Genomic DNA, 18,545 nt, shown 5'->3' on the forward strand with positions numbered 1-18,545 from the left:
TTTATGCTTTTGAAATTGATGAACGCAAGTCCAAATTCTCTTACCTAGTTTCAAAAATAACCCCTTTGTGGGCACAGTAAAATATATATATATATATATATATATATATATATATATATATATATATATATATAAAATGATAATATTACACATTCTACACATTCTAATCCCAATATTGCAAGATACTGTCAACAGTATGAATTTGAGTAGTTTATAGAAAAAAAATATATATTTTTAAAGGGGAAAAAAATCTGTCATCATTACCAAGAAATAAAACTGGCATGTTTTCAAAAAACAGGAGCTAATGAGAATGAACTCCATTTGGTAAACTGCCATGTTGAGTGTGAGATACAATCCAGAGCTCCCAATTTCAAATTCTAATGTAGCTACACTGCTGACCTTGGCTGGGGTCCCATAGGGAGTGCTGCATTAGTATTTGTGCTAACCCGGGCTAAGGAGGGAAAACCAGCTAGGTTGTTATGCCTTCATTTGAACACGTGTTTTTTTTCTTGTATGTACTATGAGACATTCCAAATAATTACAGACCATAATTCCTTGTCCTTTTTACACTCAGTCACATAATCAATGCATGTTATTGCAACATTTGGGATTTTTAAATATCCATACATTCATTTAGGTTTGCATTGAAGACTTCCCAAGTACATTTTTAAGCATGTTGTTTAGGGAAGCTCTAGACAGGTAGGCTCTGGGATTAAATTCTCAGTTCCAAAGATAAAATAAGACTTATTTTGCCACAAGGGCACCAATGGCTTGGAATCATCCCCAGAATTAAGCATAGTGCGAGAGATTCTCTTGGCTTTGTATTCCAAATGTAGACCTGTTAGTTAAAAGGCTTCTGAGATGTAATTCTGGTAACAATTATTATTATTATTATTATTATTATTATTATTATTATTATTATTATTATTATTATTTTGTAGGACTGCAAATTAACACACTTTTATATTTATTTCGGTACCCAAACATAGCTTCAAAACACAATCTAAATTTTAAGGTAAAACTATTAATTTGACTTAATAGACTTGCCTTATAATTTTAGTGCTAAAGGGTAGTGGATTGGCAGCACAGAATAAACAAGCCTGCTCTATGATCATCATGATAGCTAAGCCAGCAGTTATAAATCATTATTATCAGTTTAAATCATCTCTCCTTAAAAGAATATCAGCACGTAGGTTTGTGTTAAAAAGTGCACCACTCTTTAGATTTTTATTTTATTTTAATTTTATTTTAATGCAAAAGGCTAAATAAGATGTTCTGGAATTGTTGTTAATTGACAGCTTAGTAAACATTGCAAATACCACCATGTTTTAAGGCACTATAGCAGTGCAGAAATCGACTTGGCCGTTCTGACATATTGGCTTGTGTTTTTTTTTTTTTTTTTTTTAAATGTACGGTAAATCTACCAGTTTACTAGCACCATCTAATGGCTAATTTATCATCTTGATGTTGGAATTGCAAAAAAAAAAAAAAAAAAAAAAAAAAAATCACACCTGATTAGTTCAATTTAATTATTTTTAGAAATAAATTTAAGTAGGTAGAGCTCATAAGAAGTTCACTTCAAGGAAAATTACAATGACAGGTGAAAAACGTCTATTTTAATATTGTTTCTCGACTGCATTCGCTAACGATAGATTTCCCAAATGAAGGTATTATTATTATTATTATTATTATTATTATTATTATTATTATTATTATTATTATTGAAACAGGGAGGCTACAAAACGCGAATATCAAATATTTTGTAAAGTAGAGAATTGACACAAGCAGCCATGACTGTTCGGGGCATGACTGTTTGTAGCTTTGGCGTCCAGGCAGATGCCATGTGGGGCGGGGACTTTCCAGACCTTACTAGGTGCTGGTAGATTCGGGCAGTCATAACTAAATTATCGAATAAATATGGATGCTATAAGGTTTCTGGTGGTTATTTTGGTGTTTGAGATTTTCAAGTTTGGTTTCAGCGAGTCAGGTAACGCATCTTTCAGGATAATTGTGTTACAATGAAACAATATGCACTTCGGCATGCGATGAGTGCAGTAACACTCTTTTCATTCATTGTGCTGGTTACGACGTCTGTAAAACGCAGTTCCGATTTTCAGATTTCTAATGATTTGGTAAATGTTTTTTTGGGAACACTATTTTAACAAACGTGTAACTAAATCATTTTCCGTATGTTACTACCAACACTTATTTCTCTTCATTTTTTGTAAAGCTGTATTCTTGAATTAATTTACCTAATGAGCACAGAGTAGTCTAAGATTGGTGCTAATCGGGGTCTGTGAAACGAGTAAAGATTCCGTCACATTATATTGTACGTGTTTGGGATGTCTGTCTCCACTTGGGATGTGTGTCACTTTATTTTTTGTATACAGTTTGTCCTCACAATATTTGTTGTGCACCTTGTATGTGTGTGTCTAGGAATAATGGTGACTGTGCTACTGACTGAGTTTTGAGTAATCATTGGGTCATACCATTTTCAAAGTGTCTGTCCGTACTCCCATTGCCACAGTATGCAAATACAATACTTTTATTTTTTAAGTTGGAAGTAACAGCCACGATTGCTTGGAAAAATACATTATTGTTCAACAAACGACTACGTTTATGATGCAATTCTGTCTTATCACCGTCTCTGATTTTCTAGATGCGAGGTGGAAGACCTACATTAATAAAATCACTGAAGGTGTTCAGAACTATCAGCCCTGTGAACAACGCAACTGTAGCTGCTATTACAGGTATGAGAGATTGGTTCTTTAAAGTTGAACTGCCTACATTTCAAACACAAGTAGTTATCCGAGAAATGATGTGTCTTCGTTCTGTGTGCTTGATTCCTGTAGAGTTTTGGAGAATGACCTCTTGCCTTTCCGAGGGGGGGTCTCTCAGGCTCTGCTTTGGGACACTGTTAATCGCGGGGTTGGTACACACTACCAAGTCATCAAGAACAAACTGTACCGGGAGGGTAACTGCATGTTTCCAGCCAGGTAAGAAGGGTACTGTAACACAATAATAACTTTGTCTGCTTAGACAGACATTTCCTTTTTTTCTGGGACAGTAGGGGCAACTTTAAGAGCACAGAAAAGGTTACGTCTTATTTTTACAGGGCAACTTGTTGCGCATGTGTAATTGAAATTAAAGGGATACATCTTGCATTCACGATGCTTGCTTATATATGTACATGTATTGTGTTCTCTCTCTGCTTAGGTGTAGCGGAGTGGAGCATTTTATTTTGGAGGTGATTGACAGGTTGCCTGATACAGAGCTTGTGATCAATGTCCGGGATTATCCACAAGTGCCCAGATGGATGAAGCCGATCCAGCCAGTCTTCTCTTTTAGCAAGGTGAAAAGTGTAACAATGCTGAACACATGTTAAAATGGAGGTGTGAGTACCTGTGAAAAAAAACTAGGTCAGAATCAGAAAAGGAGACTGCCCTGTCAAGCTCACCTCACAGCATTCTGATTTTCAGGCAGTCTTCAATGGAAGGATATGTTGTGGCTGTAGAATGTGTATATTAAGCCCCATTTGCTATAGTGGCTTTAAAGAAGTTCCAAAAATCAGTGGAACAAATGTTTGCAGTTTTATCATAACATTTTTAACTTCATGAAAATTGTCTTCATTACAGTTTTTTGGAATTTGGTACATTTCTGCCAGCCAAAGACTGTTATTCAGTTTAAAATGTAAAAAAAAAAAAAACATAAAAAGTATACAATATTTTGTATTTACAGACATCTGAATACCAAGATATCATGTATCCAGCATGGACGTTTTGGGAAGGAGGCCCTGCAGTGTGGCCGATCTACCCCACTGGTTTAGGACGCTGGGATCTCATGAGAGATGATCTAGAAAAGTAGGAAAACAAATACAATGTTAATGTCTCATTTTAAAAATAAAAGCGTTTCACTGGAGGTTGTAAATGCTTCTGTTTTGTGTGTGAATATCTGTATGCCCATGATGCTGCTTTACCATGTGTGTTGGCTGTCTTTCTTTGTTTCTTTCTGATTTCTTAAATTGTATTCTTAATTGTATTTATTTTCTGTATCAGAGCTGCAAGAAATTGGCCTTGGGGGAAGAAGCTCCACAAGGGATTTTTCAGAGGATCAAGGTTAGTTTTTTTTTTTTATATATGTAACTTTAATATATCAAGTTAATGAATATCACCATATTTACCTGGAAATAGTTGTCTCTCTTGTGTGCAGTTTGTATTCTGTCAAAATATTGTATTTATTTAAACATTAGAGATTGTGCTTTGGTTCTTTATTTATATATATATATATATATATATATATGTATATACAGACGTGCTCAAATTTGTTGGTACCCCTCCACAAAAAATGAAGAATGCACAATTTTCTCTGAAATACTTTTGTCAGTTTCAAGTTAATTGGCATCCACCATTGTTTATTCCATATTTAATAGAAATCAGACTTTGCTTTTGATTTTTTATTCAACATAATATTGTAAATAAGAAAACAAATGAAAATGGCATGGACAAAAATGATGGGACCGCTAACCTAATATTTTGTTGCACAACCTTTAGAGGCAATTACTGCAATCAAACGTTTTCTGTAGCTCTCAATGAGACTTCTGCACCTGTTAACAGGTAGTTTGGCCCACTCTTCCTGAGCAAACTGCTCCAGCTGTCTCAGGTTTGATGGGTGCCTTCTCCAGACTGCAAGTTTCAGCTCTTTCCATAGATGTTCGATAGGATTCAGATCAGGACTCATAGAAGGCCACTTCAGAATAGTCCAATGTTTTGTTCTTATCCATTCTTGGGTGCTTTTAGCTGTGTGTTTTGGGTCATTATCCTGTTGGAGGACCCATGACCTGCGACTGAGACAGAGCTTTCTGACACTGGGCAGTACGTTTCGCTCCAGAATGCCTTGATAGTCTTGAGATTTCATTGTGCCCTGTACAGATTCAAGGCACCCTGTGCCAGGCGCAGCAAAGCAGCCCCAAAACATAACCGAGCCTCCTCCATGTTTCACTGTAGGTATGGTGTTGTTTTATCTCCTCGGACAACTCTCTCCTTTGCTTTCTCTGGTCCATGTTCAGTGTGGTGCACATAATGATACCAAACAGCACAGTGACTACCTTTATCCATTTAAATAGGCTGAATGACTGATTACAAGATTGGAGACATGTGTGATACTAATTAAAGAAACTAATTAGTTTGAAATATCACTATAATCCAATTATTTATTATCTTTTCTAAGGGGTACCAACAAATGTGTCCAGGCCATTTTAGAATATCTTTGTAGAATAAGCAATAATTCATCTCTTTTCACAGCTTCTTTGCTTTATTCTATGACATACCAAAGGCATGCAAGTATACATGATAAAATAGCTTTTAATTTCATGACTTTTCAGGAGGAATGAATCATTATTTCAATGAGCTGTAAGGGTACCAACAAATTTGAGCACGTCTGTATATATATAATTTCCCTTTCAAAACAGAACAAGTGCAGAGAGAGACCCCCTTATTCTGTTATCAAGAGAGGATCCAGAACTGGTGGATGCTGAGTACACTAAAAACCAAGCCTGGAAGTCAGAAAAGGTATAACGTGTGTGCTTTCTTGTACAAAAACAATCTTGTATATTGCTTTTCTGTTGAAGAATATCATACTGCATCAAACAGCAGAGAAATTAAGGTTGTGGTGGTCTATATTGGATATTGATTCAACTGTGGAGATAAAAGCTAAAATAATTACTGTGAAGACTATGCCAAACAATCTTTGTTTAGTGTGTTCGGGGCTATATCATTTTGCTGTTGTGTTCTATACTAAAGATAGGAATGTTGTTTTTATTTATTTTTGTAAAATGAAATTTCTGAAAGTATATAAAAGCTTTTTTTGTTACTCTCAGGACACGCTTGGTAGGCCTCCAGCCAAAGAAGTCCCATTAGTAGACCACTGCAAATACAAGTAAGACCTGCAGTAATACTCCATTTCACTTTATAGGCATTGATTTTAAATGACATTTCTGAGTAGGGACTTGAAATTAGACCAGAACTGAAACATTTGAATACTGTATTTCTCATTTTTTAGGTACCTGTTTAATTTCCGAGGTGTGGCTGCCAGTTTCCGGTTGAAACATCTGTTTCTGTGTGGCTCGCTGGTTTTCCACGTGGGAGAGGAGTGGCTTGAATTCTTTTACCCACAGCTGAAACCGTGGGTCCATTACATACCTGTGAAACAAGATCTTTCTGATCTCGGGTAAAAAGATTTCTTTATTATAATCATAATAGTAATTTTACAGCCTGACCAGATGTTGACAATTAAGCAGGATTGGTAAAAATTCCTGATATCTGAAGCTTTATTAGTAAGGGATAGATAGGTGGGCATCAGGAATGGAGTTTCTTAACAAGCAGTATTGACACTGTACTGAGTTGGTTAACAGTGTACTAATAATACAATTATGTGCCCTTTCATGATAAAACTTTGTAAGCTATTGAAGGCGCTATAAAGCAGCGACTGATGTTATTCAGATAGAACAGAAGTGCTTTTCTGTTAACTTAATTTCAATGTTTTTCAGGGAGCTGCTCCAGTTTGTGAAAGAAAATGATAACTTTGCACAGAAAATAGCCAAGAGGTAAAATTGTAAATGTTTTGAACAATCAGTCTCGATTTCTGGCTTCAAGCAGAATCCTAAGTATCTTTTATATCCCTATGTTTTGCATAAATATTACAAGTTTTACATTATTAATGTATAGTGTTAAATCTCTGTTTGCAAATTAACATTATTGGAATGTTATTTTATATACAGTAATGTAAGCACACATACCTTAAAACAGGCCATTGTAGAGAGACTAAACCCCTCTATACTCCTCTATGCACTGGCAACGGTGGTTACTTTAATACAGTGCATTTTCTTTTGTTTTCCCACAGGGGGCACCAATTTATATTAGATAATTTACGAATAGAGGATGTTACTTGCTATTGGGAGAGACTGCTGACAGAATACTCCAAACTCCTCACATATCAACCAAAAAAGAAGAATAACTACATCCAGATCACGCGAAAACAGGGGAAAACAGAACTGTGATCTTGTTCAAGAGCATTTTTTGTTATACAGAAGTGATTGTTCTATTGTCTAGCATTTTAATATTTTTGTAGGATTCACCATTGACCATTTTTTAGCTTTTTTCTTTAAGCTTCAGGTGGTGACTGACTGCAAAGAGGTGTTAGTTGTGACTGGCTTTAATTGATTCTTCTGTCAAATTGTCATTGCTGTGCAGTGGAACTAACTTAAGTGTACCATGGCTTAAATTTTTGAATTTTCAGAAAAAAATAAGTATAAAGTTTTTTTCCATAATTTGTATTAAAATAATTCAAGTTTTTAATAAAATAACGTTTTTTTAAAACAAACACAGCCTGCATTATTTTTGTTGCTTTTAGGGAGTGTGGTGTGTTTGCTGTCTTTTGGGAAATGTACACCATGTGTGTATTTTGTTTATTTGATTGGAATAATTACATTTTCTTCTTTAAATATGTTTATTGCAGAACATATTTGTATGTGTATGGAAATATATGGAGCCCGGGAGGGGACATAATATAAAAAATATATATCTCGTGGTCATGTCTTACTACCCCGGGCTCCATAGAAATGCCTTGTAACAATGTATATATTTTATATAGTTAAGTTTTGTGTAGATGTACCGGTGCTCGCCCTGCAAGCACAAGGTGAATAAATTATAAACTAAACGACCTATATATTTTGTATAATACTACATCTGTGGTGCTTGAGTAAGCGTTATTAGTAATGGTTATTATCAGTCATGTATTATCAAACATATCCGCATGCCAGTGCAGTCGTCTTTTTAGAAGCATGTGTAAAAATCGAAAGGCATCTAGAAGCCATTGGGAATGACTGAAAATAAGCTAGACCATCTTTTCGTTTAGCCCTAAAACATGTTGTTGGAGGTGGAACAGGTGCATTACAATCTGGTCTGGGTGGGTTTGTTCCAGCTTTTCTTTTCAACTTGTTCTGGCTACCATGATCATTGTAGACAAAATATTCCCAATTAGCCATCCTTAGAACTTTTTTTATACAATATACTTGTTTGTTTTTATTTTATTTGTGTTGCATTCCCCATAAATTGGTTTTCATTCCTTTGCTAAGGTTTAGCAGTTAAGTATTCAGAAACCATTTATATATAGTAACATATCAGTAGTATTAGGGTTAATATTATTATTTATTTCTTAGCAGACACCCTTATCCAGGGCAACTTACAATTGTTACAAGATATCACATTATTTTTACATAATTACATAATTTTTTACACATTATTTTTACATACAAGTACCCATTTATACAGTTGGGTTTTTACTGGGGCAATCTAGGTAAAGTACCTTGCTCAAGGGTACAGCAGCAGTGTCCCCTACCTGGGATTGAACCCACGACCCTCCGGTCAAGAGTCCAGAGTCCTAACCACTACTCCACACTGCTGCATTATAAATATCATATGGGAGTGTCACAAAGACACTCCCCAATGTTTCTCTATGCAATAAAACATGACGGTTTTTTGTTTTATTTTGTTTTGTTTTTGTATTTTGTATACATTTTAAAATGGTACAATAGATAGCAGGCACCACATGTTTTAAATAACGGTACCGTAAAAATCCAGACATTAAAATAAATAAAAACAGAAATGACCGCTAATGAAAATCAGCGGGTGGGTTTTTACGATGTTTTGTGATAACGATTTTGTATAAATAAAAAACCCCAACCGTATTCAAATTTTCAGATCAATCAAAAAAGTAGTTCAGATCGGTTAACCGTATGCTTTTGCAGAACAAGCATAAACCAGATGAAACGTATAATAATATTGCATTTCGGTCATCCTCCAATAGGTGCTGCTCTAAAATACCGCTACACGTTCTATTGCTCTAATGATTGCTCTTGCTGTGTAGCTCAGCGTCTCGTTGAAAACATGAGGTAGTTGACATTGGAGGACGCTGTGTTAGTGCTGTGTTGATCAGGTAGGGAAGGTTTTGTGACAGTGGCAGATGGAACACTCAAGATACTCAGTCAAATTCAGTCAGACATGTGTTAACTGCATTCAAATAATTCAAATAAAATATAATGTTAATTAGTATCTGGTGTTGTCGTGTATATTGCTTGTATCGTAACTTGGATAATAAATATGTTATGCATTCACATCTACACAGCGGTTTAAGAATATACGGTACTAATTACCAACAATGTACTATAAACTGACCTTGCAGGCGTCTGTTTATGTAATGTGGTTTACTCGACAGTCAGTTTTACCTATCTGGTTGGATTTGCAATCTGTATGCGTTAATGTTTATGTGTTTTTAGAACCCTTTTCAATTAGACATCGCGTGTGTAATTTATAAATTAAAACCTGAATTTAAATTATCGGGACTGAAGAGAATAGTTCAATAAAACCTATTGCTGAAATGTAGGGGAACAGTTGCCTTTAACAACAATATTTATTTATTTATTTTTACAAACAAGCCAGGTGTGCTGATAAACACTGCCCACCACCAGTGTCAGGACCATGCTTTGTACAATATGTTCATCACATATTCCATATGATTCCACATATTAGCATTTACAGTAATGTGGCAGAGTTCTGTAGAGCATTTGAGGCAGCTATTGCGGTATATAAAAGAAAGGGTTTTGTTTTTTGTATTCAAGGAAAAAAAATGACTGATCCATTTTTAATACTAATTCTTTTTTTTGTTTTGTTTGTTTTTTGCAGGGTGATTTGAGCTCAGTGATGCATGATGTATCCAGAAAGGACGGCAGCAATTAAATCAGGATGTCAAAGATCAGTTAAACACCCAACGGGACCCTTCTGCACCAGAGTCCTCTGGGGTTTTGCCCCCTTCCCATGTGTCTTTGCAGCTGACAGCACGGTCTCAGATGTGCCCACAGAGAATCTGGGTCCGCTGCCACGATACATCGGCAAACCAGAGCTTCCAGAACACGGCTGGGAGCGGATTAAAGAGCTGTTTGATAGAGAGTGGGTGCTCTAAATACTACATGCATGATATAACCTGTAAAGAAATGTACTGTAATGAGGTGTGCTGCTTTTCTGGGTCAGCATTTGACTTTCTTTATACAGAATAAGTTGCAGCTTGCTGTATCTAACACATACCTTTTTAGTTTTTGTAGGGACTATAGTAGAACTTTATATGGATAGCTTTCTCAAATTTAATGAAAATGTTTATGTCCAATTCCTCATGCTGTCAGTGTAGGAAACAGTGACAACTACACAGTACTGGCTGATTCACTGAAGGCATTATCATGGGCACCAATTGTATGTTTTTGATTAAGCTGTGTATAAGAAGCTATTCTACATGCTAATGATTTAAGTCATGTCACTTAGGGTTACCATATAAATGCACATTCACTGGGACAGTTCAGGCTTTTCAGCTCGCAGCATTTTAACTGTCTCAGGTATCTTTCACTTGTTTCTTTTCTTTTATTAAAAAAAAGAAAAAGCAGGACTACACTTACCAGAATGCATTGAGGTGTGAGTTAAAAAGCTTGAACTGTCCCAGTGAATATGGAGTCACATGATAATCCTAGTCATGTGTGTTGTTTAAATCGTTGGTGAGGGATATGTATATATGTATAAACCGTTTTATAATTTGTTTCAAAGTGAGATGCAGACTTATTCAGAGGAGGTCACCAACATTGTAAAGAGTGCAGTAATGGCAGCTGCAGTAGGGATGATGTACGGCGGGTTACCAGCTGCAAGAGCTGCCAGAGAACGTTTTATCCAGCAGAGCCAGGCAGAGGTGTTCCGGCACCGCGTAGAGGCTGTGGTGAGTTCAGTTGGGCATGTCTGTACCCCAACCATGTATCAATCAATTGTGATTTAATAAAGGTACCATTGACTTTGATATGTCACATAATGTGGCTGATACATTGCAGTAATTTGGTTTCCATATGTTAAAGACCATACACTTTGAGATAGTGGCTTTTTATTTGGTAACTGTATGCTATTATTATTCTGAAGGTCAAGAGCAAAGATACTTTTGAAGATCACTATAAAAGCAATTTTTCCACAATCTCATAATCACTCCAGGAAATATTGGCCTTTTTGAAATAGACACATTTGCAAAACTGGTCCTCCTGTCAAAGTACTGTTTTGTTTGTTTGTTTTGTTTTTTCAAACCAAAACATTTTTCTAACTGTAAAAGTTTCTTTACATGACAGTGTATTACTGTATGTCATTTTCTTCTATATACAAATTGCAAATGATACGCGTATAGCACTGTTATAGACTGCTTATAAGTGTGTTCTGTTTTATTAGAGGTCGGCACACAACGCTGCAATCCGAGGGTTCATACGGTACGGCTGGCGTTGGAGTTGGAGGGTGGCTGCTTTTGTCACATTGTTCAAGTAAGCAGGTTATGAAGGTTGCGCTCGCAAAATACAACCATTTATCAAAACCATTGTCAAGAATGATGGAAGCATACAGTAGAGCCTGTCATATCCAATCCTGGAGGATCCGACACCCTCTATTAACCAAGGGACCTCTGGCGTGTGTCATTCACACATGTTGCTACCAACTGAACAATACTGATGGAAACTGATCAGTGCACATTTTATTATGGATCTAAAACAGTAAATTCTGTCTTAGCAGGACAGAATGGATTGAGTTGCAGATTTTTTTTTAAATGCCCAGTTTAACCATGTTAAATAAAAGAAAACAAGAAAGCAAGGATTAATATAATTTCTGTACCTTTAAAAGCTGAAACCATTTTTTTTTTTGCTGACCTCCAAAGCCAGTCTGTGTTTGTGTGCGCACGTTCTTCTTGTTTTTGTCTCGGGTTATCACGCACGCTGAAAAAAAACCTTGTCGGATTACTTTGGCATAGAGTACTGGAAGTGCTTTTTGGAATGCTGTTTTGTAAATTGCCAAGTACTCTATTACAGTGCTTTGTTTTGCAGTAATTTTCAGTAATTGTTTTGTATAGTACTGTAAACACAAAGTACCGTACTTTGGTGTTTTAGACACACTGACACACCTGATGTTGTTCATTTATAATTCCCAGACGTTTATAAAGCAAGTACAATGCAGTATAACAACTCCCACTGAGATACAATATCTTTACATATCCTATGGACCCCTGAAACCAGTTATATCGGATATGACTGTTCAGTTTAGTATATTACTGTTAAACCTTTAACAATTCACTAAACATTTATCTCTGGTTTCACATACCCACACCACCTTACCTGAGATGACATTAGATATTCCAAAATTAGCACTAATGGGGATCTGAGAAATCAGCAGTTAAATTAAACTCGAGATGTCTGGCACTAAATTCATTCAGTATGATATTTATGTCCTTTGTTACAATCAATATGTATCTAAGTGTAAACTGCAGTCACGTTTACTGCAGTTACAAATATTTGTAAATGTGGTAGACCACTAGATTAAGGATATAATTCAGTTTCCCTTTTCTTTTTTGTTAATTTCAGTTCTATGAGCACTGGTCTGTCTGTGTACAGAGATAAGTACGTGCTTAGTCACTACTCTGCAGCAGGAGGTGAGAATGCTTTACTGTATTTACATTCATGTCATTTTTATAGTAGGGTGTATGTATGATCTCATATGGTAGTGCTTTGAGTATTAAGCTCTCCATATAACTAGACACCGACTTTAACTCCAGCATTGACTGTTATTGAAAACTTAATTGAAGGTGCTTAGTAATAGATACATTACCTGTGAGTATGCAATTCTTTTTACAGTGTACGCGGTTGATGTTTTCTTCTATTAAACCAGTTTGTGGCACCATTGATTTTGAACATATACATTATTTTCCATTACTGCAGTGAATGATCAGATTTAGCATCATCCTTTCTGTGACAGATAAAGGTAAATGTCACAACATGTTATAGTGTGTATTATTTAAAAAATCTTAAAGAAATCATAAACTATTATACAGTCTTCCAGTGAATGAGACTAATTAACGATTCAGCTTTTATTACCATCAGTACTTTGTGTTACAGAGTTTTTATCTGTGAGTAGTTTGTTATGTGAAGCTGTCAGTAATATTTTCCTTTATAGACATTTTACAGGTGTTGTATCTTTATTAATATCATTATTATTTGTAGCCATTACAGGGGGATTGTTTAGAGTGAACTTGGGGTTAGGTGGCATGTTAGCCGGCACAGCCATCGGAGCAGTACTAGGGTAAGTGTTTTTTCCATAGATTACTAGTAGCTCAACATAAAATTCATTAGTTCCTCTGTTTGTTCAAAAGGGAATAGAACAACGTGGGGTTCAGACTCTGGGTGTTCTGGATTCTACTCCTCATATCTCAGCACAAGTGCTCACTGCTCAAACACGCTGCCACTCACAGATGCCTTCCCTGAGAAAAGAATAGCTGCTAGCTTCCTGGAAGCCAGCTGCTCTCCCTGCCCCTTCTGGCTCTCAGGTGGACTCCAGGCCCTGCAGTGTGGAGTCAAATCTCCTGCCCCCAGTCAGCAAATGAAGCAGTTGTCTGCGGATGTTTTGAGGCAAGCAAGTCCTCATCTTCAGGGCAGTCTGCTCAAAGTAGCCCATCTGCAACGCAGAAGGGCAAAATCCGGGAAACAGCAGCTGCAGATATATAAACAGCCAGTACGTAAAGCTGAAAAGGTTTCATCTGTGCCAAAATGTTCATTGTCAATTTAAACTGCAGGAGCACTAAGTAAACGTATTCTCCTTCCTTTTGAAACTGATAGACTCTGTTGGGAATGCATATGTACTATGTCATTGACATAGTGACTTGCTCAAATACGTTTGTGGGCTTTCGTAAGCTTTCATTTAACTTTCATTTCATTTTCCTGATCCTTGTGGATTTGATCTTTATTTATCTGTTAAACAAGATTTTATACATAGCTTTAATCCTCTTTCACTCAGTCATTCAGCGGAAGGTCAGTCAATTCAATGAGTTTTGTTTCACAAACATCTTTTAAATCAAATCATTAAAGTTGACCCCAAATTGGCATACAGAAACTTGGGTACACCTGCACACCAGACCCTAATGACTGTAAAAGCTGTAAAAGAGAATTTGTTTTTCAGTCTCTCATCTGCCAAAGTCACCTTCCCTTTTACTCCGCACTATCTAAGCTAGTACGCACAGTCATAACAGTGAAACCACTTCTTTTCTGGTCTCTGTCTTGTCTCTTCAAGCAATGTGTCTTTTCCAGTGGCAGTATGTGTTTTAAAACTGAGCACATATGAAAGCTGGCTGCTGGAGTGTCTGACCTACTTCTCTGTTCTTACTGCGCCCTGTAGTATTCCAGCTGGAGTGCTAATGATGGCAATGCAGAAGGCTGCTGGCGAAACCCTTCGAGAGAGAAAGAGGAGGGAGCAGAGAGAGATGTATGAGCTGAAGCTTGCTGAATGGTAAGCGACTGGAGTAATGCTAAACAGATTATAAAAACCATTACAATTAATAACATGCTTTCTGATAGTGACACAGGACACAGACCTGTATTAAGACACCTTATGTGCCAACAATGGGAATAAGTATGTCTGCATTTAAAATGAAAACACCTTTTTATTGCAATTTTTTAACATTTACCTGCAGTACCACAGATAACTACCTGGATCGCTCTCCAAAGAAGCTGATAGACAGTTTAATTTTCAGGCGCAGTTTTATCAGATAAATTGGAAGAGATGGGTTGTATTGAAGTTAGTATCATTTTTTTTTTTTTTTTACACGCATCAAGGACAATTTAATTAGCTCAAAAGTAATGACTGTATCACTACTTAACTATGTGATTCAGCACTTGCCTCTTGTGTTTCTCATAGGAGTGCCAGGCTTCATGTAACAGAAGGACTCATTGATGAAATGGACAGTAAAATAGAGGAGAATTCAACAGAGTCAGACCTGGAAACAATTGAGGAACTTTTAAACCTTCCAAGAAATCAAGAACTACCTGGGGACTCTGGCAAGAAATGAAGCTGGTTACATCAGAAATGAAGCCGGTTACATCAGAAATGAAGCCGGTTACATGGGGCTGTTTAATTTTATGACAAGTGGAATCTGTCATAACACTGTCACGACACGGTACAGTTTTGATAAACAGATGTCACATAGGCTCTCATTCATAGCACACAACCTGACGATGACTAACAACTCATTCTTTTGAAGTAATATGCTGAACGAAAGAGAGTTAATTTGTCATTGTTTTTTTTTTTTTTTTTTAAATCCAGGACCTTAAAAGGATAAATCCCAAGTATGTGTCACATGGCTGTAACTAGAGGATTCATCTTTTGTTGCTCAGATATGGCCATTCAAATATATCTCCCTAACTTCTTAAACAAAACCATCATCTGTTATGAAAAGCTTGTCAATATGGACTAATACTTAATTCATCAAATCCCTTTGATTAGAAAGGTTTGACCCTCTGGCACACAAGTGCAACCTGAAGAACGCAATTCATCATAACTAGGAGGGGTTGTAATAATAATAGTAATACATTTTGATGGAGACCCTTCATATCTGTCATAACTTGGTTGAAGCTTTAGCCAGTAAATTGCGTCTTGGTAGGCATTATTCATAACAAATAAATCATTTGCAAGAAAAAGCGAAGGGTTCTTTTTATGTTTGTTTAATTCAGAAATCAGTAGCAGGACAGTGTGGTTCAGGAAGAGGAAGGGTGTTTTAAAATCATAGAAGAGTTTTACCAGATGAGGTCCATGACTTCTAGGAAAACATGATATGGTCTACAGAGAAAGACATGACATATCTTAACTTTGTGATACAGCATCAACTTCCTCCCTCTCAAATATTCTGAAATTAAATTACTAAAAATGGAAAACCCTGCGAGAGAATTTAAGATTGTCCTGGAACAAAAAAGAACAATGTTTTCAGTGAGAGATTAAAAATGATACAACGGGCACCATGGAAGTTTACTGATGGTGTGAGTTTGACCAAGTCCTCAATGTAGATTGGCACTGCAATAAAATGCCGTCAAAATTCTGATATTGAAATCTAATGGGACTATTGTAATGCAAGTTTGCACAACTGAACCAAGAAGGAGGAATCTATACGGTAATTCAACTGGCCAAATAAATCGTACTTTTAGGGTTGGTATTCTGATAATGTTATAGTGAAAGTAATTGGAAGTAGGTTTTGAATGTTGATTTTTACTCGTGACTTTCAAAGCTCATGCTGTGGTTGGGTCACCATCTCAACAGAATCCGCCGTTTCAAGCAGTGTTTGGACAAGTATCTGAACAAACATTGACATATATCCAGCCCATGTTGCTCTAATTTCTCTAAACATTTGACAAAGAATGCCTTTTGTCCATCATATATTGCTTGATGATGTGTACAAGGTACAGAAATATTATAACCCATGAAATTAGTTGTATGGTGAAATGAAAGCCAATAGCCTTCAAGGCACATGATGCAGAACATCTTTTTCAGTCTCCTTCCTTTTGGCTAAAGCATATAATGTAGCTTAATGAAAACAACAGGACTTTTATACTTGGATAACACTTTATGGAGAGAAGTAGGTCCTTATTTTAAAATGTCCATTTCATTTTTATTTTTCCATTACTCCATATGTGAACACATAATTTCCAATAGCCATTTAACAAGGACCATATAAATAGGTACAGTATGTAAATTATCATCCAGCCATGCCATCTATGAGCAGTAGAAAGACTTTTCAACCACTTTGGGTACCACATCCCCATCCTTAAAGTACGGTATGGTACCAGAGTAATGCACTTGGGACACTGCAATTTTCAGCACAGGTCTTTTAAAGTCGTTGTGTCAAATAAAAGAATCCTGAACCTCTGTGCTGTACCCTTCAATTAGCTGCACAGGTCTCCAATGTACGTTTTTTAGAGTAACACATGTTAAGCAAACAGCATGCATGTTCATTTAAAAACATGATGCCTCGTACTACAGTGTGTTAAATAAAGTTCTCTGCTTTCTTGCCTTTAGACTCAGGAAGTCTGGTACTGTTTCTCGTCCTAGGTCATTTCCCCTGAGCAGTGTCTTTGGTGCCATGTATGTTACTAGTTGCAAAGCATGTCAGTCAGTAGGGGAAACAGCAGGCTGGTAATAACAGGAAAGAAGGCTTGCAAAGAGATTTCTTCATCCTGAAAAGCAGGCAGATTAAAAAGAAAATGCCCCTTAAACTGAGGCTGTTTTGAAAAGACAGCAGGTGCTTTTCATATGTGGATGTTTTTAATCACGTCACATGTTATTAATAAGCTGGGAGAATGCAACCAATGTAACTTCATTTCACCAAGATGTTTGGTTTGGAACAACACCTACATCTACGGAATGTTCTAATGTGTTTGCTTGTGTGTAAATCCCTCTTACAGTTCTACTCTCATTACTGAATAATCATTGAGGAAAGACTGTGGCTTAACACCCAGCATGCAATACTATCACAGCATTCTAGTACACTGCATTTGAAGATATATACTGTAGGCTTGCACAATAACAAACTGCATATATGGATAACTTGTCAGATGCAGTACCTGTGGGCCTGTATTATTATTATTATTATTATTATTTATTTCTTAGCAGACGCCCTTATCCAGGGCGACTTACAATTGTTACAAGATATCACATTATACATTATTTCACATTATTTTTACATACAATTACCCATTTATACAGTTGGGTTTTTACTGGAGCAATCTAGGTAAAGTAGCTTGCTCAAGGGTACAACAGCAGTGTCCCCCACTGGGGATTGAACCCACAACCCTCTGGTTAGGAGTCCAGAGCCCTAACCACTACTCCACACTGCTGCCCAATGTATCAAAGTTTTACTCCAATCTATAAAACTTGAAAGGATAAAAACACCTGTTCATTTTCCAAATAAAGAGTAGTTTCATTTATGTTTTAAACACTAAGATTGACTTTTATTCTTTGAAGTACACTGGAGTATAGCTTCTTACTTTCAGCAGCTGTTTGAGGACCTGTTTGATATTTTGGATCTGTGAGACCACTCTGTAAAAAGTATCCCTTCACTTGCCTATTTTACTTTAATACTTTTATCGAGAAAATTAATCAATGGTGAAAAACGTACCTGTATTCAGAAAAAACAAAGTTTCCCAAACTATCATGTTACTATGCTTATTATATCTCACTTTGAGGATTTTTTGCCTATTGTGATTGGATACTAATTGTGCATTCCAATGAACAATGAAGCCCCAACCTACTGAACACTTCAATTAATTAAATGCCAGCACCTGAATGTACAGGGCACATTTTTCTACGTTGTTGTCCTCATGCAGTTCTCAACAACAGTATACTTTATTCTACACACTGAAACATTTTGGGTGAGTATATACAATATCTCTTATCTATGTGTTTATTACACCACAGCTTAAACATGCAATATTAAAAAACATTTCTTTGACTTCAATCAGTTGTTTTTTTTTTTTGTGTGTGTGTCATAAATGTCCCTCTAAATTAGGGCAGGGGGAAAAGGGAAAATGCTTATCATTAAAAAATACATGCAACTTTAAAAATATATTTTTTAACCTTAAATTATAATGTTGCATGATTGCAATGGATACAATTATC

The 18,545-nt window shown here is 36.3% G+C and overlaps 2 protein-coding genes across 2 annotated transcripts; both read left to right on the forward strand.

Moving 5' to 3' along the window:
• The first annotated feature begins 1,784 nt into the window (after positions 1-1,784).
• Positions 1,785-7,336, forward strand: LOC117406369 (protein O-glucosyltransferase 1-like). The gene is made up of 11 exons (XM_034010345.3): positions 1,785-1,987; positions 2,660-2,750; positions 2,853-2,996; positions 3,217-3,352; positions 3,739-3,860; positions 4,056-4,115; positions 5,468-5,567; positions 5,876-5,934; positions 6,058-6,225; positions 6,545-6,601; positions 6,898-7,336. Exons 1-11 carry the CDS (start codon positions 1,918-1,920, stop codon positions 7,052-7,054), a joined length of 1,164 nt encoding a protein of 387 aa, XP_033866236.3. The 5' UTR covers positions 1,785-1,917; the 3' UTR covers positions 7,055-7,336.
• A 1,564-nt stretch (positions 7,337-8,900) lies between these two features.
• timmdc1 (translocase of inner mitochondrial membrane domain containing 1) lies at positions 8,901-15,577 on the forward strand. The gene is made up of 8 exons (XM_034007961.3): positions 8,901-8,991; positions 9,738-10,001; positions 10,644-10,809; positions 11,301-11,389; positions 12,476-12,543; positions 13,112-13,190; positions 14,280-14,390; positions 14,799-15,577. Exons 2-8 carry the CDS (start codon positions 9,760-9,762, stop codon positions 14,947-14,949), a joined length of 906 nt encoding a protein of 301 aa, XP_033863852.1. The 5' UTR covers positions 8,901-8,991; positions 9,738-9,759; the 3' UTR covers positions 14,950-15,577.
• Positions 15,578-18,545: the final 2,968 nt, after the last annotated feature.

This window comes from Acipenser ruthenus, chromosome 9, assembly GCF_902713425.1.
Source record: "Acipenser ruthenus chromosome 9, fAciRut3.2 maternal haplotype, whole genome shotgun sequence".
Lineage (NCBI taxonomy): Eukaryota > Metazoa > Chordata > Actinopteri > Acipenseriformes > Acipenseridae > Acipenser > Acipenser ruthenus.

Bases quoted from the DNA above. Each gene is read 5' to 3' on its own strand.
- LOC117406369 (XM_034010345.3), top strand. From the start codon at position 1,918: ATGGATGCTATAAGGTTTCTGGTGGTTATTTTGGTGTTTGAGATTTTC. The intron at 2,751-2,852 runs GTATGAGAGATT...TGATTCCTGTAG, and splicing joins AACTGTAGCTGCTATTACAG to AGTTTTGGAGAATGACCTCT. The intron at 3,353-3,738 runs GTGAAAAGTGTA...TTGTATTTACAG, and splicing joins CAGTCTTCTCTTTTAGCAAG to ACATCTGAATACCAAGATAT.
- timmdc1 (XM_034007961.3), top strand. From the start codon at position 9,760: ATGATGTATCCAGAAAGGACGGCAGCAATTAAATCAGGATGTCAAAGA. The intron at 10,810-11,300 runs GTGAGTTCAGTT...CTGTTTTATTAG, and splicing joins GGCACCGCGTAGAGGCTGTG to AGGTCGGCACACAACGCTGC. The intron at 14,391-14,798 runs GTAAGCGACTGG...TGTTTCTCATAG, and splicing joins GAGCTGAAGCTTGCTGAATG to GAGTGCCAGGCTTCATGTAA.